Raw genomic sequence first — 25,598 nt, forward strand, 5'->3', positions numbered from 1 at the left:
GCATAAGGGAAAGGGATAACTAAGCCTCCTTAGCAGAACAACACCCAGAACCAGAGGAAGTGCAGCATGGCTTCCCATGCTGACCCAGGTGGTATGCAGTGAAGCAGCCCGACTTCTACCTGTCTTTATAGCCAGATCACACTGCTCATACATTAAGCACTGTGCTCTCAGAAGGGCAGATCACTAAGCTGTAAGGTTCATTTCGCTCCAGATGCTGTCCAGATGGCTTGTGTGGGTGCAAAAGCAGCCTACGGTTAGCCCAAACCTTCTCCTATTCCCTGCTGAGCGCTAGGCCATCAAAAGCACTTCAGCAAACACCACCTCATTGTTTCAACTGAAGGAGGTGCCAGCAGGGAGGAGCCTTATTTAAGACTTCCCTGGAGCATTTTCTTTCCAGGATTCAGACTACCGTGGTCAATCAGAGGTTAGCCTTCTTGTAGCTATTCTAGCTCACTACATCCAGCTGAGCTAAACCTGATCACGACTTCATAGTCACCTTCATTGATGCATGCAAGGGAAACCAGGAGGGCTGCAGGTTACCATTAAGCTTAAACAAAAGGGTCAACGTGGCACTTGACAGCAGGTCTGTTCAGTAAGACTTTGTTATTACCTAGTCACAGAACAACCAAAATGCAAATACTGAGTCACTCTACATTTTGTTCAAGATGCTGTCAACACAAACAGCTTTTGAAAAGCATTTCTGTATGAGACATTCCAGTGAAACTTTTATGTCAATACTTTATTTTGCCTGTCATCTTGGACAAGAACATCACTTTCTGGGTGAACAGAGAGTATGAATCAAATGAAAAACAAGCACACACTTCACCTTACAGGCTTATGAATTCTTCACTGACATTCCTCAGCTCTTTCAAACCACACAATGAGCCAGAGCTGTCCAACTCCCACTGCAGACAACTGTTTCAGGCTTACAGGTGCTTACAGATTAGGCTAAGAGCTAGAAAATCTTCTGTTAATAGGACTTTGATAAGTCTGAAGTGAAATCTGTTACTGGAGTCTCTGATTGAACATCAAAACCTCAACAAACAAAAAAACCATTTCATGAGCAACACGGACAGAGCTCAGTGGGAGATTTCCATGCATACCTTCACCTCACAGTCCCCCCCATATGAGAAATACAGAAAGCTTTTCTTGTGAACAGCAACAAAAAAGTACCAGTAACCACCACAAGAGGAAGCAGTCTGTATTCCCTGTAGGATGGCTGTGAGAGCACTCCACAGCCACTGCTCTCGCACACTTTGCTCTCCTCCAATTCATCAAGATGTTTAAGTCTTCAGGAACAGATTGTTAAGCAAGTCAATGCGAGAACACATTTGTAAGGATGGAATGGAGACATAGCACAAGAACTCTGAAAAGGAAGCAAAACTGAAACCAAAACTCTGTTGCCACTTAGTGCAAGCACACTCAGCCACTGAGTTTGGCAAGAAGGCAAAAGATTACTCTTCTGAACAGGTAATACCCATCTGCCCTCTGGGCAAGGGCAGCTTTGCTCCAGCTTTAAAGCAAGCAAAGCTCAAGAGGGAGATACTGCATATGCACAGTGATTATATTAATTAATCAAGCAAAACATGGAAACAATGGATTCTGACACAGACAAGCAAACTTGCTAAGAGCAGCACTTTTGTATTACCAAGAGATCTGAAGGTCTGTTGCGGACTCCAAACTGTCCTTTGCACCCGGATGTTTAAGATCACCTATCACAGAAGTAACGCTGCTTTGTGCTGTACAACCTCACCAGACCTTTGACTGGAATCACAGCTCTGCATTTTATTTTCAGTTTCATCTTCATTCAGAGGCAGTGGGGAGCGTTCAACACCTTCCTGAACACCAGGACAGACAAGGCAGCCCTCCGTACTTCCAACAAGAGTCATCAAGGCAACCCTCCGTACTTCCAACAAGAGTCATCCTGTGCCCCTTCAGGTCTGGCAGAAGCAGGGGATGACCTTAATGCCTAAGCAGGGGATGACATTCAGGCCTAAACTGCGAAACCAACTTGTAGTTCACACAGTACTTTGACCTGTCAAGGACGCAGCCGAGGTACTTGGGAGACTTTGGCTGAACTTTTGCCTGCCCAGCCTCAACTCCAAGCTATCCAATTCTGCCTCCACAAAGGACTTGTTTTGTTTAATCCCTTCTGTTCCAAACAAAACCACCCCTTCAGCTCCAACCTAATAAACCTAGTGACTGAAGGAAGCACCTCTCTTTTCCCCTCCCCTTGGAAAAACCTCCCAACATATTCTTGATAAAGCAAATCTAGACCTTTGTTGTTTTATTTATTTATTAATTTTTTTTTTATTATTTCTTTTTTTTTTTTGTTTGTTTTTTAAACAATTTGCCAAGACTGGAATGAGAGATAAATAGAAGGCACAACAATTTTGCTTTTTCTTCTTTTTTTTTGTTTGTTTGTTTTCCTTTTTTTTGTTTTTTATACAAATACAACCTAAACATGGACCAAAAAAAAATGAAATCAAACAAAAAAACCAAAACAAAAGGAAACAAGCAAAAAAAAAACCCAACCCAAAACCACCAAACCTTCCCTATTTCAATTAAACAAAAAAAAAATTCATTTCACAAGTTCAGGAAAAGTGTTTTAAAGAGTCAAGTTCTAGACAGTTTAAAAACCTATCTCCCACAATCCAAAACCAAAGCATTTCTTTTTTGAAGTGGTAAAAACAGCAGTTCCAATTCCTTTCCGTGATCGATGTGGCAAAAGAACGACAGAAGAGAAGAAGAGAGCCTACAGACAGCCATTATTCCACTTTCACAGGGCCACAAGAGAGAAAAGGGGTCAAGGTCAAATCTGTCAAGTGGCAGCGTCTCCAGACCGGAGGGTGTTCGGATGGCCTCCAAAAATGTATCACCGAGAGTTCTTGTCCTGCCAAAAAGTACTATGTTCTCCTACAGGCTTCTTGAACACATGCACGTGAAACGGCATTCCGCTGACTGAAATGCACCCAAATTCAGGAGAAAGGAGGGGGTGGAAGGGGGGGGGGGGGAGAGGGAAAAAAACCCCAAAAGTAAAGAAAAAAAATTAAAGAGACATTCCTTTAGGGGAAAAAATAATAAACCAACCAACCACTGGTACCAAAAAGAGAATCCAGTCCGTTACGTTTGAGGTGAACCAAGAGAAGAAAAAGATTCAGTTCCTTTGAAAATCCACTTTGCCTAAAGCGTTGTTCCACAAAGCTGGAATCTGGGACAAGGACTAGGGGGAGGAGGGGGAAAAAAAAAAAGTAAAATCACAAAACCATAACACAAACCAAAAAGGGCCAAAATAGTATCAAACGTAGCAGTCTCTAACAGGCTAGGGCCACATTCCAAGATACCCAAGGCTGAAATTCACAAATCGGCAGGAAGAGAGGGTTTGCGCCACCGTGTCAACATCCGGCATGCCTTCACTGGCGTTGCCCGATCCCCCTTCCAGCTCCAAAGCCTGGCTTCTGGGACATTCCTCCACGTGGAGGCCCTCGAATCCCACCTCCCAGCCCCCCACGAGTGCCTCCAGGTCCACGTGGTCTGTTATCCCGGCGGTCGCCCTCCCTGGCGGCCCGCGTTTTCTTCTCCTCCACGTTCAGGCGCACGTCTCCCCTGAACATGATGGGCTGCAAACAGGAGAAGAAAAGGTCCTTTCGTTAATGACTCGTCAGTAACTCTTCAAGGTCAAGCACCTGTGGTGCATCCAGATTCACTGCCTACCACCACACTGCAGTCAAGCTGAGCAGGTAGCCCCTGCCTTTGCCAGCAGAAACCCTTTTCAACCTGCACACTTGTACAGCTTCTCCCTTTCCAGCTCTTCTCAGTCTGTTTACCAAACAAGATTCCACTTGTCTGTAGGGTCAGACTCTACCTTGCCTTCCTGAAAGGTATTTACCTGCTTCCTGTGTGGAACTCAGCAACTCCCCATTGGGTGAAAAAGCTCTATAATGAATAAATTCATGTTCCCCTAATTTGTTAGTAGCTATTTCAATAACAAAAGACTCAATCTGTACAAGTGCTGCACAAGTCCTAACAACAGGAGGGGAAAAACATCATACCTCCTGTAAGATGCTCAAAAAAGGCCAAAGGGACCAACATTTTTTTCCTCAGAGTAATCCCAAAAAGCATTGTCTGTTATTAACAGACCGAAACACACTGGCTAGAAATTTATTTACCCTGCTGCTAAGGATCTTCTGAACTGGCTCAGGATCATCAAACACCACAAACCCAAAATTGGGGAGCTTTCCACCACTGTTGATGCGGAGTTCAACAACATTGCCATAGCCTGCAAGAGAAAAGCCAAGTTCTTGGGTCATACATTAGAATGCTCTGTTGGCCACACCTATGGCTGCAACCCCCCCAAGCCCCAGAAGCTGAGCAAAGCATTAACTTACTTTGGAAAAAGTCTTTGAGTTCAGTTTTATCCACATCATGGGGGAGGTTCCCAACAAAGAGCTGATGGCTGTCAGGGTATCTCACAATCCGGCGAGTTTCCACGTCTCCTTGTTCGCCCTCACGAACTTGATCAAAGAAGTAAAATTTGGTTAAGGAAGAGTCAATCCCCACAACAAACACTAAACAATCAAGCCATGGTCCACATCAGCACCTTATAGAAGAATCAGAATTCATTTTACCCATCTGTATAAGAAAAGGAAAGTTTTCTACAAACAGTTTGTAACTGTTTGCTTAATACCTGACTGAAGCCAAACACCTGAGTAGAAAGCTACATACCTCAACGGTATGCTAGCAAAATTCAGCTCTAAAGCTTGACAAACACTCAAACCAAGCTCACCTATAACAACCATATCTAAAAAAGGGGAGCTAATTCATTTATTGACAAAACTAATGAGATTTTAAATGCTTTAGTTGTCATACTGCTTCCCCTCAAACCCTCAAATAGCAGTGAATAGTTTGATCTTTGTAGCTTCTCTTACTTGGTCTAGGACCCCTCTGCGGTGGGATGCTTGTTCGCTGCTCCCTCACTCGCTGATCCCTCTGAGGTCTCTGAGGTGGGGTCTGAGATTCAGGCTTTGCCTCAGGGCGGGGCTGTAGAGATTCAGAAAGAGAGATAACAGGAAAGAATCAGATAGGAGCAGAGTTCTGCTTTTGAGAGTCCACTATCAAGATGTTAATAAAGTAACTTGAAAATACAGTGGAGGTAAAGTTCTTTTTGACTTGTAACTAAAATGCCTGTTAGCTCACATTGGCTAATATGCTGAAAGCAAAAGTGTCACTCGAACAAGTCAGAATTTCAACATCACCTCACTCAGTTATACACAGTGAAGTGTCTGCCCCAAGTGGGGCAGTGAGGCAGACACAGTGAGGCTGGGGAGAGACTAGGGGGAATGGAATGAAGCTGGAGGTGGGGAGATTCAGGCTGGATGTGAGGAGGAAGTTCTTCCCCATGAGAGTGGTGAAGCCCTGGAATGGGTTGTCCAGGGAGGTGGTTGAGGCCCCAGCCCTGGAGGTGGTTAGATCAGGCTGGCCAGAACCTCATCCAGCCTGGTCTTAGTGTGGGGTGTCCCTGCCCATGGCAGGGGGGTTGGAACTAGATGATCCTTGTGGTCCCTTCCAACCCTGACTGATACTATGATACTATGAAACTCCCTCATCACAAAACCTCATTCATGAGCAGGCAGTGGAAAAAGAAAAGTTGCCTCTTGTTGTTAGGAGGGTGCAATCATTTTAGATGCAGGTACATCCAGCCTCTCATGTGAGCACTCCCCTTTTTTTCCCCTCCATGAGAAAACTCCTTCTCAACCCAAAAGCCAAGGAATAACATTAATGAAGTCTACCAGGAAACACAGACCTTCAAAGTCTTTGGAATGTGATCATTCAGCCCATGCACAAGCAGGTTTCACACTGTTTTTCCCCACCTCAGTCTACCGTCAGCCTGTTTAGCACTTACAGCTTCTCTAGGTGCTGAATTCCTACCTGTGAGACTGGTACTTTCACAACATGAGGTGGTATTCCAGAAACTGGAACAGCTCCACTGGGAGGGAGGTTCTTACTGGTTACTGATGCCCAGGAAAATGTCTGAGAGGATAAGTAAAAAATAAAGATTGGAACTCAGTTTCAGATGCTTTCATCCTTCTAAAATACATTTCTGGTACAGCTAACAGATGCAGGATACCTACCAAATACACCTTAGCTCCTGGAATTTTAACCCACTAGTTACTAGGTGGAATTTTGACTACCTGTTACTGTACAAGAACTAATGAGAAAGAGGCAAATGGTCACAAGAGTAATTTGGAGGGCTGGAATTAGTGTTTAAACACTTCTAGTTCCTGATATTTTATCTGTTACCAGAGAGAGGACCACACTCTGTAAGACAGGAGAGCCAACATAGTGATGAAACCACCAAGTCTAGGAAGAAAAGCCATCCACTATCATTACCCTGGAGTCCTCTTGCACTGCAGGAGCTGGATCAGCAGGAGCTGGAGAAGGACTCTTTTCCACAGTCTCTTCTGGAGCTGACTCCTCTAAGACGGGCTCAGATTTTTCCTCCTGCACCTCCTGTTCAGGTTCTTGTTCCGGTTCCGGCTCTGGCTCAGGCTCTGCTTCTGCAGCTGTCTCTTCCAGGTGTTCCTCAATGTCATTGCTATTACACAGCACCACAAAAAAAAGTAAAAAAGGTGCTATTACATGTGATTCTATGATTGGGAGGTAAGGAAAGCTACTTGTGCAAGACAAGTCAGACATCTCACCTTTGAGAGGAAGAACAAGGCTGATCTGCCTTAAAGGCCACGCTGCACAGGCATGAGAATTTCACTTGCATTACAGGGCAGCAAAAGCATCACATCTACTGAAAATTCAGTCGCTACACTTAGCCTGACAGCACTTAGGTTTCACCTGCCCGGTATTTTAAGTGAAAGGAAAAGTCATGAGCAGCAACACACTCCTTTGACCTGTCCTACAAGCAGTCTGTATTATTAGGTGAAGTCAGATGTTGCATAAGATGTTATTACCTGACAGTCTGCTCGTAATAAGCACCAGTATCATCAGGAACAGCCTCAGGTGTCTGCTGTCTTTCCTCAGGTTCCTCCCCTTCCTCCTCTGATTCTACATCAAGTCAGAAAAGGAAAAAACACACCAACCATCTCATTAGTGCATGGTTCAAACATAAGATATCTTCCACAACATACAGGTGAAGACTCTGCACGTGGGAAGCATTATCAAGATACAGGATGGAACAAACCTTCACTTATACTGCTGTTACTCGGCTTACTCAGTTTTGACCAAGGTCAAACATGTTCCAAATACTTCAGAGAAGCAGATTTATAGCCTACAAATCTAACTGCAACTGCTAAAATAAGGCTTACAGTTCTTTTAACAGAAAAGAATATGCCAGAAAAATAATCATCTGCATGTCACAACTGCTCACTGGAGTGCAAGGAAACCAGAGGCAAGGCAAAAAACCTAGCAGAACATGAAACTTAATGCTGCTGTGTCTTCTCCAGCAAGATTTCTTCTGGTCTGGGAATGGAGTGTCGATACAGACTCAAAACAAATACCAGAGGAACCATGCTTTAAAAATTCCTGCTACTTACCCTCTGGAGGCTCAGTGTCAGAGTCACCAAACACCTCATCTTGGTAGCGGAAGATATCATTGTGGACGTAAAACTTGTTTGCAACAGAACCCTACAAGCAAATCAAAAGGAGGAACTGATTCAAATTACATCATGTAAAAACTGGGGGGGGAAAAAACCCAACAGCTTGAGCAAATCATCCTTCCCATGTAAGATTAAACCAAAGTTATTCAGGGAAACAAGAAAAGAAGACAAAATAAACCAAGTACCACAAACAAAGCAAGCCCCAAAATACGCATCATGCTATCAAGTCAAGTATGCAGGGAACAATGGGAGAACAAAAGTTAATCCTATTAGTGCCTTTAATTCTAATAGCTTATAACATTGGGAAACAAAAGAACAACTTTCTGGGATCTGAAGTATCAAGCCTTAGCTCCAAACAAGAAAATAAAGTGATCTTGCAACACTCTTCTTTTTTATCCCATCAATTATTAGCAATTTTTCAGTCATGGGAATTGTTTTGTTCAAAAAAGAGGCCTATTTTTAAAAAGCCCCCTCAAATGCCAGTCAGCAGTTTATACAAGAAAATCTTGATTGTATCTTCAAATAGAACAGAACAGAATTAACCAGGTTGGAAAAAACTCAGAGATCATCAAGTCCAACCTATCACCCAACACCATCTGACCAATTAAACCATGGCACCAAGCACCCCATCCAGTCTCTTCCTAAACACCTCCAGGGATGGTGACTCCACCACCTCCCTGGGCAGCACATTCCAATGGCCAATCTCTTTCTGGGAAGAATTTCCTCCTGAAATCCAGTCTAAACCACTCCTAGGTGCAGCTTGAGACTGTGTCCTCTTGTTTTGGTGCTAGTTGCCTGGGAGAAGAGACCAACCCCCACCTGGCTACAACCTCCCTTCAGGGAGTTGTAGACAGCAAGAAGGTCTCCGCTGAGCCTCCTCTTCTCCAGGCTACGCAACCCCAGCTCCCTCAGCCTCTCCTCATAGGGCTGTGCTCCAAACCCCTCTCCAGCTTTGTTGCCCTTCTCTGGACACATTCTAGCATCTCAACATCTTTCCTAAACTGAGGAGCCCAGAACTGGACACAGGACTCAAGGTGTGGCCTAACCAGTGCCAAGTTCAGGTTCGTGATCATCTGAAGAACCTGAAAGTGTTCAAGTCCATGGGACCCGACGGGTTACACCCACGGGTACTGAGAGAACTGGCAGATGAGGTTGCTAAACCCCTCTCTATTATATTTCAAAAGTCCTGGCAGTCTGGTGAAGTCCCCACAGACTGGAAAAGGGGAAACATTGCCCCCATCTTCAAAAAGGGCAAGAAGGAGGAACTAGGGAACTACAGGCCAGTCAGTCTCACCTCTGTGCCTGGAAAGATCATGGAACAGATCCTCCTGGAGTCACTACTCGCTCAAAAGAATAGTGAAGAGGTGATTGGGAACAGTCAGCATGGCTTTGCCAAGGGCAAATCCTGCCTGACCAACCTGGTGGCCTTCTATGAGCAGGTGACAAAATTAATAGCTGAGGGGCGAGCAACTGATGTCGTTTACCTGGACCTGAGCAAAGCCTTCGACACTGTCCCGCACCACATCCTGGTCTCCAAACTGGTGACACATGGGTTTGATTGGTGGACCACTAGATGGATAAGGAACTGGCTTGATGGCTGCACCCAAAGAGTGGCTGTCAATGGCTCCATGTCCCAGTGGAGGCCAGTGACAAGTGGAGTCCCTCAGGGATCAGTCCTGGGACCTATCTTATTCAACATCTTTGTGGGGGACATGGACAGTGGCATTGAGTGCACCCTCAGCAAGTTTGCTGATGACACCAAGCTGTGTGGTGCAGCAGACACGCTGGAGGGAAGGGAGGCCATCCAGAGGGACCTTGACAGGCTGGAGAGGTGGGCACAGGCCAACCTCATGAAGTTCAATAAGAGCAAGTGCAGGGTCCTGCATCTGGGTCGAGGCAATCCCAGGCACAAATACAGGCTAGGCAGTGACTGGCTGGAGGATAGCCCTGAGGAGAGAGACTTGGGGGTGCTGGTGGACAAAAAGCTCAACATGAGCTCTCAGTGTGCACTTGCAGCCCGCAAAGCCAATCAGATCCTGGGCTGCCTCAGGAGAAGTGTGGCTAGCAGGTCGAGGGAGGTGATCCTCCCCCTCTCCTCAGCCCTGGTGAGACCCCACCTGGAGTACTGTGTCCAGTTCTGGAGCCCCTATTACAAGAGGGATGTGGAGGTGCTGGAACGTGTCCAGAGAAGGGCCACGAGGATGATCAGAGGGCTGGAGCACCTCTCCTATGAGGACAGACTGAAGGAGTTGGGGCTGTACAGTCTGCAGAAGAGAAGGCTCCGAGGTGACCTAATTGTCGCCTTCCAGTATCTGAAGGGGGCCTACAGGAAGGCAGGGGAAGGACTTCTCAGGATATCAGGTAGTGATAGGACTAGGGGGAATGGAATGAAGCTGGAGGTGGGGAGATTCAGGCTGGATGTGAGGAGGAGGTTCTTCACCATGAGAGTGGTGAAACCCTGGAATGGGTTGTCCAGGGAGGTGGTCGAGGCCCCGTCCCTGGGGGTGTTTAAGAGCAGGCTGGATGAGGCTCTGTCCAGCCTGATCTAGTGTGGGGTGTCCCTGCCCATGGCAGGGGGGTTGGAACTAGATGATCCTTGTGGTCCCTTCCAACCCTGAATGAAACTATGAAACTATAAGTACAAGGGCAGAATGACCTCCCTGTTCCTGTTGGCCACACCAAATGACAGGAAACACGCTCTTCTGCTATTTTTTTCCAGCAAGAGGATCAGTTGCTGGGGGCGGGGATAAATCAAAGATAACTTTAAAATGCTGAAGAAAAAAAACACATTACATTGCACATACCTAGCAGCCAATGTTAGGATATTTACAACTGTAACTGCTATCCAAGATGAACATGTCACCACACAGAAGTGGGGCCATCTCCCTAGGAATCTGCAGAACACTGATGAATTTTGTGGCAAACTTTCCAGCCTAACCCTTCAGATCCCAACACTGAACCAATTCCTAACCCAGCACAGAGTGTAGTGGTCCAAGCCACGAGCTGACAGCTTAGCCAGCAGTTTGCTGTGGGGGACAGTGTCAAAGGCCTTGCTGAAGTCCAGGTAGACCACATCCACAGACAGGCCTCATTAACCCTGACACATTACAAGCAGTACAACAGCAGCCCTCACTGCAGCATACCTCAGGTGCAAGTACAAACGTCTGCATGAACCTGCGCACGGGCTGCATGTTATTGGAGAGCTCTCCCATCACCTGCACTACAACACCATCGTTGAGGGTGGCATGGGCATCCACATGGCGAATCTTTGTGTGGCAATCCTTGAAGTTCAATGACAGCACCTTCTTGTGGATATCCTGTGAAAGAACAGCACAGATGTTGCACTGCAGAAGACGTTCTGGCTTTCCAAGAAAGCAAACCCAGAAAACGTGGTTTCAGAACTCGTTCCCTAACTCAAGAGAGAAAATTCAGCAGCAGCAAAGTCTGTTTTATAAGCAATTTTGCATTATTCACTTTAAAGAAAGTACTTGTCTAACTATTGCTGTTTACATAGCTTTGTCTCCCCCTTTTTTAAGGGAAGGCACTTGGACAAAGGGGGATAAATCACAGCTGGATGTGTTTCTTAACCACAAAGGTGAGAAAAAGAGGGGTTGTTAAGCACTTACAGATTGCCCATAGACTGCATCAGCTGGTTTTCCATTAGAATCCAAGCCACCATGGACATAAGAAGAGTTCTTCCCATAAAACCTGTTGGAAAGAAATACTTTTAACACTGAGCATTACTATCTAAGAAGACTGAGTTTCTACATCAGAGTGCACTAAGAATAAACAACTCTCTATCTGAATTATTAGAACAAATTCTATTAACCTCTCAGTGACTTTAGGGCTTTTAATCAAAGGGGAGAATGCAAAGCTCTCCTGTGTAAACTGTAGCATTCAGGCATATCAGATACCCAGAGTCTCAAAGGAGCCTTTCTGTACAAGGTCCCTAAAGCAACACAGTGCCTTCAATATCCAGGATGCTGAAGGCTTCCCTTCAAGCTCTACTTTAAAAGCTTGAGCAAGGAGCTATAGTACTTTTTATTTTGTCTATAGGGAAGGACTGCAGCTATAGCTCCCACTTTCACTGAGGGATTACAAGCTAAATAGTCATGAACATCAAGGGATCACATTCTGCTAGAAGATAAAAGGACTAAACCTGAATTCCATAGGACACTGTAAACTTTCCTGCCCCAGTGGACAAGGTCAGCTGTCCAGTGTTCCTGAGACTGGAAAAAGGAAGGTTTCAAATATTTGTCTAGCTACTTCTAGCACAGCAAAACATAGTGTTGTCTTCAGAAAGGAGATTAGTTCTAGCAATGTAGGATATTTGTCAAATCAAACAGAACCAATTTGTTTAGATAACAGATTGTAGTTGTCTGTACATTCAAAATTCCTCTGACTTTTCTTTATCAAATCACTGCTGCTATGACTGAGACACCAACACACAAGCAAACAATCATTTTCAATGTTTTTCCCCTAGTTAGGGGGCACTGTGTCAAGACACAACTACAAAAATGCTTAGCTAAGTAACATTTATCCAACTTCAATTTATATTGATCACAACTAGAAGCAGCAAACACCACACTTCTGATTTACATTACTTCTTTTGGCTTGCTTAGAACAAATCTAGCAGCATTCCAGTAACAATCAGAATACAGATTGAAAGAATGCCTCCAAGTTTTATTATTCACATTTCAAGACTGCTGAGCAAGATTTAAGGCAAACTACACCTAGAGTAAATCAGATTTAAGTGTACACATACAGCAGGCCAAGAGATAAGCTTATTCACCAATTTTAACACACAAACTCAGAAATTCCCACAGCAAAAGGGATGATCAAGGGGAATGTTACCTGTGCAAGTAGTCAGGTGCTTGGTTCAGCAGGGTATAGTACTGCCTCACAAATTCCCGCCCGACCAGCAGGGGACTTGGCTTCTCCATCACCATTTCTTTGGTCAACTGAAAACTATGGGAAGAAGAATTCAAAAAGCTCCATAAAACAAGAGTTTCAGGCTGCTGTTCACATACTGATAGCATAAACCCCATAACCACAGGGGAAAGCAAGCACCAAAACCCATCAGCTGTTTTACCACAGTAAGCAGTTTAACACCAATGCATTTTCAGTCACTAGACTTTTGTGCTGAGAAGACTGCTGGGTACCAAACCAGGAGCGGGAGAGGCCACATGGGTAAGGGAGACTACCTCCTAACATGCCAGCATTTAATCATCCTACAGTAAAAAGCAGGTGGGAAGCAAGTATGGTTCTTCAAGAGGATTTACTAAGTAGCTCAGTCATTTACAGTCGATCCCAGTTCTACTTACCTCACTTGACTCCACAATCAGAATTAAAAGTCAGATGTTCTAAGGCAAAGTCTGTGCTAGTGTATTAGAGGCATTTTCAAAAGGTCAGAAAAAGTCCAATCTATTTTTATCTAGCAGCACAGTCCTTGCTTCTAAGTGACAAATACTGTAGAGGAATATCAGATTATATCAAAATTACTATGCTAGAAACAAATCCATCTTGCTCTACCCCTGATTCCACAAAGCTCAGCAGGTCACCTTACTTAAATCCAGAGGATCAGACAAATGGATAGCACCATCCAGGTGCAGGGACAAACTGACCTAGGTACCTCCTCCCTAATTTCCACAGATCTGCAAGTTACAAAAGGGAAATCTTTGCAGGAAGATTACACCACATGTACCTGCAGGGCAGATCAGTCAAAACTGAAGCACATTCCTGTATTTCCTTGCTTTCAAATACTCATACAAAACAGGTTCAATCTGGAAGGGGAAAAAGACTGATACCAGGTTTTCTGCTTCATACTCAATTATACCAACAGACAGCAGGATGGGTGCTCAACAGATCCTTTTGCTGTTGATGCATCACAGACTATATATGATGGTTTGTTTTCAGGCCCTGCCTTGTGGACACAAAAGAGCTAGCAAAACTGCTTTCTGCAGTGAGCCCAGCAGCTGTTGACCAAAAAGGGCATTAAAAAGACCACATGCAGCTCAAAGGACTTTCCCACCCAATAATGGACAACCTGCATTGCATCCAGCTTAGCTGAAGATACAGCACACTGATTCCTACCCTAGCAAGTGTGCAGTTTAAGTTTCAACCCAAAAGGTATAACTAGAATTATTACCACCATATGAGGAAGTGTTACTTACATGACAACATGCAGAAAGGACAAGAGCGAAACTGATCCAGAGTTCAACAAGGCTTTTCAATACATCCCAAAGCTATTGGTTGTTTTGAGGCTACTTTCAAGAGTTAACTGTGCAGAAAGTGATACTGGCCTGCAGGAAATGCTCAAATTCTGCAGACTACTTTCCTTTTAGGAAGTATCTGTGGGTTTGAAGAAGCCTTTGAATTGCAAGGGTCATGTTACAGACAGAGATGTTTGAGACCAGGCAGTCTGAGGGGACAAAAACCTCAGAGATCTCAACTTGTTTGCCTTCTAGTGCATGTTAAATTAGATCCCCACAGTGTACTATCAGACAGCAAAGGAAATAAAACCCACAAGTAAAGCAAGAATAAATTGTGGGTACCACTGATTTCCTCATTTAACTTTGCTTCCTGTCAAGCACTTGTGAAATTCTGTCATTACAAAGGGCAGGATGACCCTAAAGCAGTGGGAATTAAAATGGCAGGCAGACAAGATTTGCACTTTTAGATCCACTCAGCTTAACTGACAGTGCAAGACTGAACTGCTCCACAACAGTTAAAAAACTTGCCTCTGCACTGAGAGTTTGCAGTTAGAAGCCACTCCTGCCATACACCCCAAGATACCAGTGGGAGCAGGACAAGAGCTCTACACAGAACATACACATGTTGCTTGTTCACTGTTTCAGGTGAGGATGAGGAAAGTGCAGGGGTTGCATTTTATGTCTTTGTAATGACTGATTTCCTCTGGAATTCAAGGGAAATCTTATTTTTACAGATGTCAGTAGGCAGGTTTTCTGCTCAATTCTGTTAAGTGCTGAATCAGGCTCTTTGGGGAATTCTTTTCTATTGCTTCTAGAATATTAATATACAAAGCTTAACTTCTACACAACAGTAAACTGCTACCTGTAGCACTCAAACCCCAACAGCTCATTCATCAAAAGCTTTCAGGCTACTATTCAGTGAGTCCTTGCCTGCATTAACCCACTAAGCACACCAACTTCACTGCTGTTCTGAGCTGTTCCAGTGCTGTACTGAAGACACTGACAGTCAAGTGTCTTGTGCTTATTAGTTGTGTCAGATTTGTGTGCTAAAACATCAAGTCAAAATGCTTCCCTACTGCTAGGGTGCAAAATCTATTAGAACTAACTTTAGCATGGAATGAGGAATAGCTGAGTGCCCAGTTCTCATTATGCAGATCTGAAAAGAAATGGGAAAAACCTTTACATGACCTAATCAGAGGACAACAATCTGTTTTCACTCCTGCTGCACCTGCTGCTACGCTGCCAGTTGCCATCTGTTCCTGCTGTCCAGCCAGCACAACCTGAATGATAGAAGCCAAGCATCTCCAGAGAGATTACTTACTCCCTACTACTCATGAGCAATTTTACTCTGGTATTCCTTGACCTAAGAATAACTGCAAAGATTTTATACCCCATTTGTGCTGCCCACAGCATAATAGTACCAAAGGCTTGAACTGTCACTACATTACTCCTGATAGAAGCTTACCCACACATTTCCATGTCAATTGAGATAATGATGAGAGGGGGAGGACTGACAAGAAACACTGAAAATCAGCTGATTAAAGATTCATTCATAAACATGCCTTCCTATCACTCCATGGATGTAAAACAAATTGGATAACCCAAATTACAACAAATACACTGGAACAGCTCTGCAATATCACTGAACCCTTTCCTTAAGCCAAGAGATTTACAGAAAGACAAATATCCCCTTTGCAGCGGTTATCACCTGGCTGGTGGAAAATTCCACCATCTGTCATAATGCTCCTACTTGGCAGAAAATCAATGCTAGGCACTCCATTTCTAAAGTACAGTTATGTAAATTAGAGCCATTTACATAAATTCAGATTTAGGTCCACAAAACCCAATGGCATCTCAATAGTCTGAAAGATAACAGGCTAAGAATACTTAACAGCTAGCATCCGTTAGTGTTTTCCCACCCAACTGCTACAGTGACAGGGAACTAAACCATTGCTGCCTCAACTCCATTTTATTTTTATTATTAAAGAAAAAAAATATCAGAGAAGGGGTTTAGTCTGGATCTTGTCTCTTATTAAAAAATCTCTCTAATGTACATTACACAATGCTCAGGCCCTAAGGACAACCAGGGGATACAAAACTAAGCCTCATGCAACCAGCCAGAGGAAAAGACCCCACTGAAGTAAGTCACTTCCTAAAGCATGTGGCAGTTTTAAACATCATCTGTCAAGAAAAGTATCAGAGTAACAGAACTAACACTGAACCATATTCTAAATGGTTTGTCTTTAACATTGTCCTCACACCTTTCTCTGATATCTTCATTTTTGTGTTTTTGACTTGGCAGTTCAACACAAGAAAGTTTCAAATCCAACATTACTGCACCCCTTCATAGCCCTGTTTGATTGGAATATTACACAGCAGATGAAGGGAAGGAGCCTACAGCAGTTCACATTTGCTCTTGGGGCTATTTGTGTGCTATAAGGTGATTTGTTTGATGCTGCAGCCACGCCCATCTCCACAAATTCATAGTTTAGAATAGAATAAACCAAACCAGGTTGGAAGAGACCTTCAAGATCATCACGTCCAACCCATCAACCAATCCAACCCACCTAAACAACTAAACCATGGCACCAAGCACCCCATCAAGTCTCCTCCTGAACACCTCCAATGATGGTGACTCCACCACCTCCCCAGGCAGCCCATTCCAATGGGCAATCACTCTCTCTGTATAGAACTTCTTCCTAACATCCAACCTGAATCTCCCCTGGCACAGCCTGAGACTGTGTCCTCTTGTTCTGGTACTGGCTGCCTGGGAGAAGAGACCATCATCCACCTGTCTACAACCTCCCTTCAGGTAGTTGTAGAGAGAGTGATAAGGTCACCCCTGAGTCTCCTCTTCTCCAGGCTGAGCAATCCCAGCTCCCTCAGTCTTTCCTCATAGGGCTTGTGTTCCAAACCCCTTACCAACTTTGTTGGCCTTCTCTGGACTCACTCCAGCAAGTCAACCTCCTTCCTAAACTGAGGGGCCCAGAACTGGACACAGGACTCGAGGTGCAGCCTAACCAGTGCAGTGTACAGGGACAGAATGACCTCCCTGCTCCTGCTGGCCACACTGTTCCTGATGCAGGCCAGGATGCCATTGGCCCTCTTGGCTGCCTGGGCACACTGCAGGCTCATGTTCAGCCTGCCATCAACCAGTACCCCCAGGTCCCTCTCTGCCTGGCTGCTCTCCAGCCACTCTGCCCCCAGCCTGTAGCACTGCATGGGGTTGTTGTGGCCAATGTGCAGAACCTGGCACTTGGATGTGTTCAATCTCCTGCCCTTGGACTCTGCCCATCTGTCCAGGTCCCTCTGCAGAGCCTCTCTACCCTCCAGCAGATCAACTCCTGCCCCCAACTTGGTGTCGTCAGCAAATTTACTGATGATTTACAAGGTACCAAAACAGTCATCTCGCCCCCATCCCTCCCACCCTCCCCATGTGTCCATCTGTCCATTTAATTATAGGTTTAACCACCCAAGATGATGTCAGAGAGCTGTGACACGCTTTCCAACCACCCCATCAGCTTCTTTGAAATGCAATTCAAATCTTTCCTTTCTACAACTGTACCTCTTCATGATACAAAAGCAGCTCTGATGGTGCCACAGATGCATAATTGAGATGAAGAGAAATTTCCCCTTTAAGCCAGAATGTCAAACTTCTAATTCAACACTGCTCCCTCATTTTAGTATCAATTAATTCCATAACATAAAAGGGGTTTTTGGAAACTTAAAACACCCAGAAAAGCTTGCATGGAAAAGTGGTGTGTGTGTGTCTAAGCACACCACACTACAAAGCTGGCAACCAGCAATTTCATTGGACATTAAAGGTCTGGTCAATAGTTAATAGGATTGTGTAATTAAGTGTCATTTGGGATTTCTCCAGGTTGCTTAGCAACAGGTGAGCACATTTGAAGCCCAAACCATTTATCTGTACGGAGTAACCAGCACTAGAAGCAGGTACTAATGCTGCCTTAGACAAAAAGAGAAACAGTGCAAATAAAATCACAAAGAAAAATCCCCAAACTCCTCCAACAGGCATGATCTAGACTCAAAGTTAAACAACAAAAGCAAAGCAAACCAACTCTCCACACCATTCAAGTAACTAGCATTTGCTAGTGCTGCTGTCTAAGCAAAAAGAGAAGCTGCTACCTGTGTGACTAAGGCAGAAAATATGGACAACAACAAAACACAAACATGCATCACTAGGCAAATTCCAGCGCCCATCTCAACAGGGGATTAATGCTCTTACACCAGCTTGCTCAAGTAGGAAGAGTAACATACACTACAGTGCACCAGATAAGAGTATCTCACATCACAGCATGATACAGCTTTCACTATTGAATGGCAACAAAAAAGCAAGCTCAGTTGCTGACCTCGAGCCTAAATTATGAAGCATAGAAAAAGCACTTCAAGTAAGTAGGCAAACTTAGTCTCAAAACACTAATCTCCTTTAAAATAATATATCTCTACTTGCCTCCCACTGGGTGCAGAAGTGGGCAATGTCACAGGGAACAGTGTCACAGCCATGCAGCCCATGCTTTATACAGAAGCCGCTATAGAAAGTTGCCTGCTCAAAACCAGTTCAACTTTTTGTATCTGGAGAGGTTCAGAGCAGAAGTACTCTGTCTGAAAGAAGTTATCCTAAAGGTTGCACCCTCCCACAGGAGGCAAGACATTTAGAAGCCACAGCCTGAAAGATAAGTGATGGGATAACTTATCCAATGAATAATGAAATATTTGAAATACTGGAACAAGTTGTGAGGTTACCACAGCCAGAAGCTCTCACCAGTATCTCCTGGAAACATTAAGATGGTCTGTAAGATACATGTTCGCTAGGAACATCCAGAAACAGGCACTCTGCAGCTGAGATGAGAGCAGTGTGAAGTGCTAGACATATGCAGGCACAAGAGCCTTCAGTCTTCAAAAGCAACACCTAATGAGCCACAGATCTGGTTCTTCAAACTTAACAGACATTTCTCTACCCGCTACAGCGACTAGTGTCTACTGTGTGACAGCCACAGTCTACAAAGACAGGGTCCAAGTTCAAGGGTACTTGAGGTGTTACAAGGAGCTGGATCCTAAATAAAATAATCAGGCTGTATCCTTGGGCAAACAGCTTTCTCTGTGCTTAATTATCCTGATGCTGCAGAAAGGCAGAGCAACACCTGAACCCCATTCTGAAGCTCTTTGAGATACACTGACAAAGGGCACTATAGAAAAGCTAGACACTACATCAACATACAGATGAGAAGATTCAAATTAGAAGCTTATCTATTTTCTAACCAAAGTATCCAAGCAATCAATCCCAACTTAAGCACAAGAAAAACATTTTCATTACAGGATTAAGAAAAAATAATTCAGAATTAGAGTCAACAGTGCCCATGCTAGTACTGAAAACACCCTCTGCTTGCCAGTGGCAGATGGGAAGCCTTACTCAGGAGCAATGCACAGCCCTTTAAACACTGCTAGAATACAAATAAACAAGTCATGAATTGCTGCAGAAGAGCTGTCATTCTAGAAGTCAGCCCGTGTTTTTGCTAACAAACCTAAATGTGAGCCATAAATTGATGGATACGATGGAGTCTGCCAGTTTGCAGACAAAATTCAGTGCTGCTTGTATTGTTCAGCTTTGCCAAGCAAGAGAGATGAACTGCTAGCATTCAGACTCTAAAAGAACAGTGATCATTTCAGAGAAATGTGGGTTCTCAAGCTTGAAGCTCAAAAGCAAAGAAACAAAACACAAAGAAGAGTACCTAAAGCCTATGTTAAGGTAGATGAGATCAGTAAAGGAACATTTATCAGGGGAAGGAAAAAGATACTAGGTAATATTCCTGTAGCTAGAAGCATAAAGGTCCACAGACACAAAGCAAGTTAGGTCATATTTAAAAGGAGAGAAGAATAATCTTCATAATTTGGCATTAAAAGGTAAGTGGTATCATAAGGTTCCCACAGAGCTGGTTTTCTTGCATTCTCCTCTCAAGTTCACCTTCCTCAAGTGCTGGAACAGTTTTAATGTTTGGGGCTTTTTTCTTCCTTCCTTTTTAAAGCTGTCTCAACTGGCTTCCAGTTTTCTACTTTGTACCACAGAATCATCACTTCTATTCAACACCACAAAAAGTAGCCATACAAAGAGGAGGATAGCATTTCTGCAGAAGCAGCAGGAGCACTGGAATCCAGCAGCAAGAAACAGGTTTTATTGTAAGCTTGTTTGTAACAACTGCCCTATGCCCACAACCCAGCAAGTGTCCCCTTTCAGTAGCCAGTTACCTGGAGCTTCCCTTTCAACTGCAGCTACGGTGTTTAGCATTATTTCTTGGAAGTTCTGCTGCACTGTGTCACAGGAGAAAAACACTGATGGTTAGAAGACACATACACACCAAAGTTTTCTGACATTACACACAGATCAGCACACCAAGTTCCATGTGCAGTTTATTGCCTTTGTTTCAATGATGTACCCTACAGATTTAGGATAGGAGAAGTGAAAATTGTCTCTTAGATTTCTCAGTAAGTCTTTGCATCTCTCAGCAAGCCACTAGAAGTTTCTTACTCATGACAGACAATATGAAGCAGATGAGGTGGAAGCTCTAAACTAAACAAAGATATAAGCTCCTGCTACTTAATCCCCAGTGTCTAATTTGGTGCTTTGCCTTTTTGTTTGGTTTTAGGCAATCTCTGGTACCTCTAGATGCCCAAAAAGGCAAGAAAGCAAGCCCTGGGATGAGAGCTACTTCACTAAATTCCTCCTGTGGCAGAACTCTGCAATTAAAATCAGACTTTCACTTAGAATTACAACCTGAAGCTCAATCACTACTTGGGGACTTTTCATGAGAACTTCACCTGCAGTAGGTCAGCCAATAAAAGCAGGTTTAGACAATTTGATCACCCTGCCCTCAAAAGAGCCTCAAGTCTGTATACTCAACAATTTCCAGAAGTCCACTCATCAGCTGTTGAGAAGCTGTAGCTAGGTATGTCAGACACACAGCTCCAAAATGAATGGAATATGCCTCATCTCCTCTCCTTTTTGTACTACAACAGTTCATGCAGCTGCTCATATCCTGCTTCAGCCTGATAGAGGAAAAGCTGGAAATAATCTTACCACTAACAAACAGTTAAGCAAGGCTGCTGTAAAGGAACTGCTCTAACATTAAGCTAAGGCTAATTAAGCCTAACTAGCAACACTTCATACCATCACAGAAAGATAGCTATGCTGCATTTAGCATCACAGAAAAAGAATTGGCCCTTGCAAGTGAGTTGACAGAAGTCCATAAAGAAAATTAACTGAGTTTTCTCAAACCCTTGAGAATTCAGAGAAATTCCTTCAATTTTTTAAAAGCAATCCTCAGATTCTCCTGAGCAAACTTTCCCCTGCACCTGGGTGAAGGATTTTCTCAATTCTAACTGGGCCTGTTCCAACCTCATTCACCCTACAATCTGAAGTCAGTTTTCTGTAAAATTACATTTTAAGCATGCCTATTTCATCCTCAAGAGTGGTAGGACAGTTCTAGTCTGAATGGTTTATTTACTCACTTTTTTAAATGAAAAATTAAGTCAGCTTTATGCCTGTATGGCTCTCCAGACTGCTTCAAGAAAAAGTAGCTACACAGACCCTATGATTTTGCCATTAGAACAGGTTTTGTTTTGACATCCAAGAGCTGCTCCAACAACTCGATGAAGTTGGCAGCAGGTCTGGTCCTCTTCTCTTAGGTCTGCAATTTTTCCATTTGGCTCCACTGCAGCTTTTAAAGTCAAAAGTAAAAGTTACTCATAAGCAGAAGAGGAAGATCAGAACACCCCAAACTACACAGACATTACAGTGAAATTCAGGCTCACTCCCACCTGGACTGAAGTCACCAGGATTAAGGTTTCACAAAACATTTTCTGCACGCCAAGCAACAGATACCTGTAAAGAGTGAACTCTCACCTCTATCCCTCTTAGCTAATTTCAGGTATGAACTGGATACTAACACTTAAGTTTGATCCATCATGGCATTGTTACTGGGTTAGATACTCCAAAACAAGAAAGTGAGCCTAACAGTCCCGAGTGAAATGAGAAAACAGTAGAGAGCAGTGCAGAGGAAAATGAAAGATGGCCACCAGCATTCCAGAATACAGAATTTCATGTTTGCCTCAGCAGAGATTCAGGTTCATTAGAGATTATTTGTACACAACTGAGAGCCCAAATAATGTAGCTCTGAAAGCTGTACTCCACCAGCTATGTCTTTCTGGAAGAGGTTCAGGCTTCATACAGTGAAATCTGGACCTGAAGATTAGTGTAGGAATTTTTCTAACCACTCAATGAGGTACCAAAGATTATCAATCAAGTCTACTGGCAGTTTCAGCAAAGAGTTAACAATTACTTCAGCTCTGGAGATTTTATATAGGTACCTGTTAAAAAGTATCCAGTTTTCTAGACAAAACTAGCATTTTAACCTTCAATTTCATTCAAGCACAACAGACCATGTCAGCATAATCACCAGCACCACCCTGCCAGAGCCCTGCTCTACTTTGATTTCCTCTTTGATTCTTCCTCCATCACATTACTTAGAAAGGCCCAGGTTCTAATATTAAAAACTCCAATAATCAATTCAAGTGTTTTCCAACTCAAGAAACAAGCCATTTATGTTAATCTTATGAGTGCTCTCTCAGACAGTACTGTTATGAAAGGAAATATCCCTATGTATGTATAGCAACATAATCTTCACTTCTATATATGTTCACCTTACAATTTTCAAGGCTAAAATGCAAACAAGCTTTCTGAACCAATAAAGCACTTGCTGTCTCACCAGGCACCTAAAGATTTCATGTTTAAAATTAGGATGTTGAAACTTGGAAAGTATCATCAGCTGTGCTGAACTCTACTGGTGCTTTTGTGCCAACAGCAAAACAGACAGCAGAGCAGTGGGCTTACAATCGGTGTACAAACAAGGAGGGTTTTTTGTAGGGTTTGGATGTTTCTTAAGACTGCAAATGAAAATGATTCCACAGAAGATCCTGATGTTTATACCTGACCCACATAGACAAAGAAAAGCTTGTCTACCAAGTCTTCCACCTTAACTTTAATTATGTTTTCTAGCCTTCAACTCAAGGAGTTAACACTTGAAATAATGCAACCTAGCATAAAAACATAGTTGCCCAATTCATACAAGTCAAGAAGTGGAGACCACTACTGAGTGGCTGATGCATACAGGATCCTTTCAAATAGAGGATTTTACATTTAAAGCTAAGATACACTTTTGTAAAGGTTCCAATGTTGATATGGTTCTTTTCCTAATAGATTTTGTGCAGTTACACTTCCCAGCATGTTTTAACATTGCCTTTCGGGCAAACTAGCTCCCAGAACATGATTGTATCAAAGAAATTGAGAGATCTTAATCACAAAGATGCTCCATGAGCATTAGGATACGAGACCTTAAGCAGGTAAATACTTAGAGCTAGCCTTCAATGCAGCTGTATATTCTGTCCACTACAGCTTGGGGTTTTCTAAAGCTAGAGTCACAACTTCACATGAAGTATCTGGAGTGAAACACCCCAGAAAAAGGTGAGTTCTGTTCACAGGATGTGGAGATGCTACCACCAGTATTAAGGAAGTATCTATTTAACATTATTGGGCTTATTCTTTAGAGAATAAAAGAAGGGAAAACTTGGTCTAAGACATCAGAAAAGGTTTGAAATGCAGTTTTTTGTCTGTCAACTTAGGCACTTCTTTAAGACACCAACCTAAAAAGTCTTGTTAGATAAAAACAATCCAACATACAGACACCACGTTTGATTTATGACACCTGGAAGCACTAGCTTTCAGAGCTTGGTAGCAGGGTCCACATTTCCTAGAGCTGTCACTCCTGGCTGTGAGAGCACAGGGCTAGACAAAAATAGCATACACTGGAAAGATGGCGGCTTGCTGCAAATGCTGCTTGCAACCAACTCTGAATTAAAAAGGATCCCTTTCTTTGTAAGGTACACTTATCAGATGCCTGCAACCCTCCCCACAAAAGGTCACCAGGTAAAGCCAGTGAGGATGACTAACACATCCGGCCATCAAGAGCAGGAGAAAATGGATCTCAAAGATGCATGGAAGCCTATTCTCTGGTTTTCCTCCAGCGAGTGTATCTAGGGTCTTACAAAAGGCTGGAAAGTCTTCATTCAAGCACTACTTCGCTTTTAAATCTTGGCTTAATCTCGGATCCCACCAAGGTCATGCGGGAAGTCAGAGGAAGATAGACGCTCTCCTCCTGGTCGAATTGGGAGTCTCTTCAGCTATAAAGTTTGAGCAAGGAAGACACCTACCAACTGATACACCTGTACGCATGACCTCGCTATGTGGCCACCCCAACATCACTGCGTTAATCTGTAGCTACAACTACGTAAAGGGAGCACCTTAGCTACACGCGAAGCTTTGGACCCTCTCATGCCTGGCTCCCGCTCCTCTCAAAAAAACCCCAAACAAACACCAAAACCAAACAAAAGGAAAGAAAAAAAAACCCAACCGACAACCCCCCAGCAAGGCCAGCGGATGAAAATACATCGGAGTCTGTGAAGCCGAGAACAAAGCTCGCAGCTCCGCATCTCGACTCGCACAATGAAGGCCCGTCGATCCCCATCCCCCATCGATCTCCTCCCCCCCACATAACGCTCTCTTCCAGGTAACTGCTGGCCCAGCAGCGCACCACAGTGTCCCGCTCCCGCCTCGGCAGCCTCAGAGGGCGCCGCGAAACCAGGAGGTTCCTCCCGCCTCAGGGCCCCGCTCCAGAGTCCCACAGTGGGCTGCGAAAGCCCGACAACGGGGTCAGGAGGGAGGGCGCTCGCCACAAAGCGCCGCCGAGATCAGGACAGCGGGAGCCACCACGGCGCCGGGGACGCGAGTGGGTGCACCTTCCTCCCCCCCACCCCCAACCAACGGACCGCGGCCTACCGGGAATGGGAGGGGGAAGGGAGGAGGGGGGGGGGGGGGGGAGGGGGAGTTGCGCCTCAGGCCAAGCACCGTGTAGTGCGGCCCCCAGGTTTCCCTCACAGACCGCGGCCCTGCCGGTGGCTGCGGGCCGCTCTCCCTGCGGCCGCTGACCCTCCCCCCTCACCTGCGGGCGGAGCGGGACGGGAGCGGGAGGCGTCGCTTCACCACAGGCCTGCCCGGCGGACGACAAGCACCTCACGCAACGGCGTGCTCTGCAGCCGGCTAGATATATCCGGCGCGCAGCCTACCCCAACTGGAGGCCCCTTAGCCAATCAAAGAGCGGCGGTCGCCTTCACTCGGATACTAATTGGCCCACAGCGCCAAAAGTGGTGGGCACATAGTTGAAAGGCATTTCAGTTTACCAACCACGCAGCCCGGCTCCGCGGGAGCAGTAAGAGTGACCGACACTTAGTAAGTCCAATGGGCAGTGGCGCTCCCGGTGTTGAGGCGGAACAAGGCCTGATAGATTTCCTCATGAGCCAATAGGACGGCGGTATCCGCGCGGTGAGCCGCGGAAGGTGGGGCAGGCCTGATGCCGTAGTATGGTTGAGCCGCACAGCAGCGCCCTTGAAAAGGTGCTGGTAAACCCCGTTATAGAGCAGGGCGGCTCCCTCGGTGCGGCACGGAGCGCGGCGGCCAATGGGAGAGCGCAGCGGGCCCTGACGGACAGGCCACCTCTGATGTTCTTAAAGGGACAGAAGCCCGCCACGAGGGGCAGCGTTCCGCGCCCAGCACCACCCCCTGCTGGAGGGAAGAGGACGGCGCCCAACATGGCGGCGGGCAATGCATGTGATGCGGGCATGGGCGCTGCTGCCGCCTTTCTCAGCACAGGGG

At 44.7% G+C, this 25,598-nt stretch overlaps 1 protein-coding gene across 2 annotated transcripts; it reads right to left on the bottom strand.

Annotated features, from left to right (window-relative positions):
- Positions 1-718: 718 nt before the first annotated feature.
- On the bottom strand, positions 719-24,995 carry G3BP1 (G3BP stress granule assembly factor 1). 2 transcript variants are annotated; one of them, XM_068161967.1, is made up of 12 exons: positions 24,889-24,995; positions 12,462-12,575; positions 11,234-11,315; positions 10,751-10,924; positions 7,545-7,635; positions 6,963-7,056; positions 6,391-6,595; positions 5,929-6,030; positions 4,929-5,040; positions 4,389-4,514; positions 4,170-4,279; positions 719-3,620 (listed from the first exon to the last, which is right to left on the bottom strand). In XM_068161967.1, exons 2-12 carry the CDS (start codon positions 12,554-12,556, stop codon positions 3,414-3,416), a joined length of 1,398 nt encoding a protein of 465 aa, XP_068018068.1. In that variant the 5' UTR covers positions 12,557-12,575; positions 24,889-24,995; the 3' UTR covers positions 719-3,413. The 2 variants fall into 2 exon arrangements, with proteins under 2 accessions (XP_068018068.1, XP_068018063.1); XM_068161962.1 differs by having other exon boundaries at positions 4,170-4,300.
- Between the last annotated feature and the right edge of the window lie 603 nt (positions 24,996-25,598).

The sequence above is a fragment of the Melanerpes formicivorus genome, unplaced genomic scaffold (genome assembly GCF_026170545.1).
Source record: "Melanerpes formicivorus ecotype bairdi unplaced genomic scaffold, bMelFor1.0.p_v2 SCAF_2, whole genome shotgun sequence".
NCBI classification, from domain to species: domain Eukaryota; kingdom Metazoa; phylum Chordata; class Aves; order Piciformes; family Picidae; genus Melanerpes; species Melanerpes formicivorus.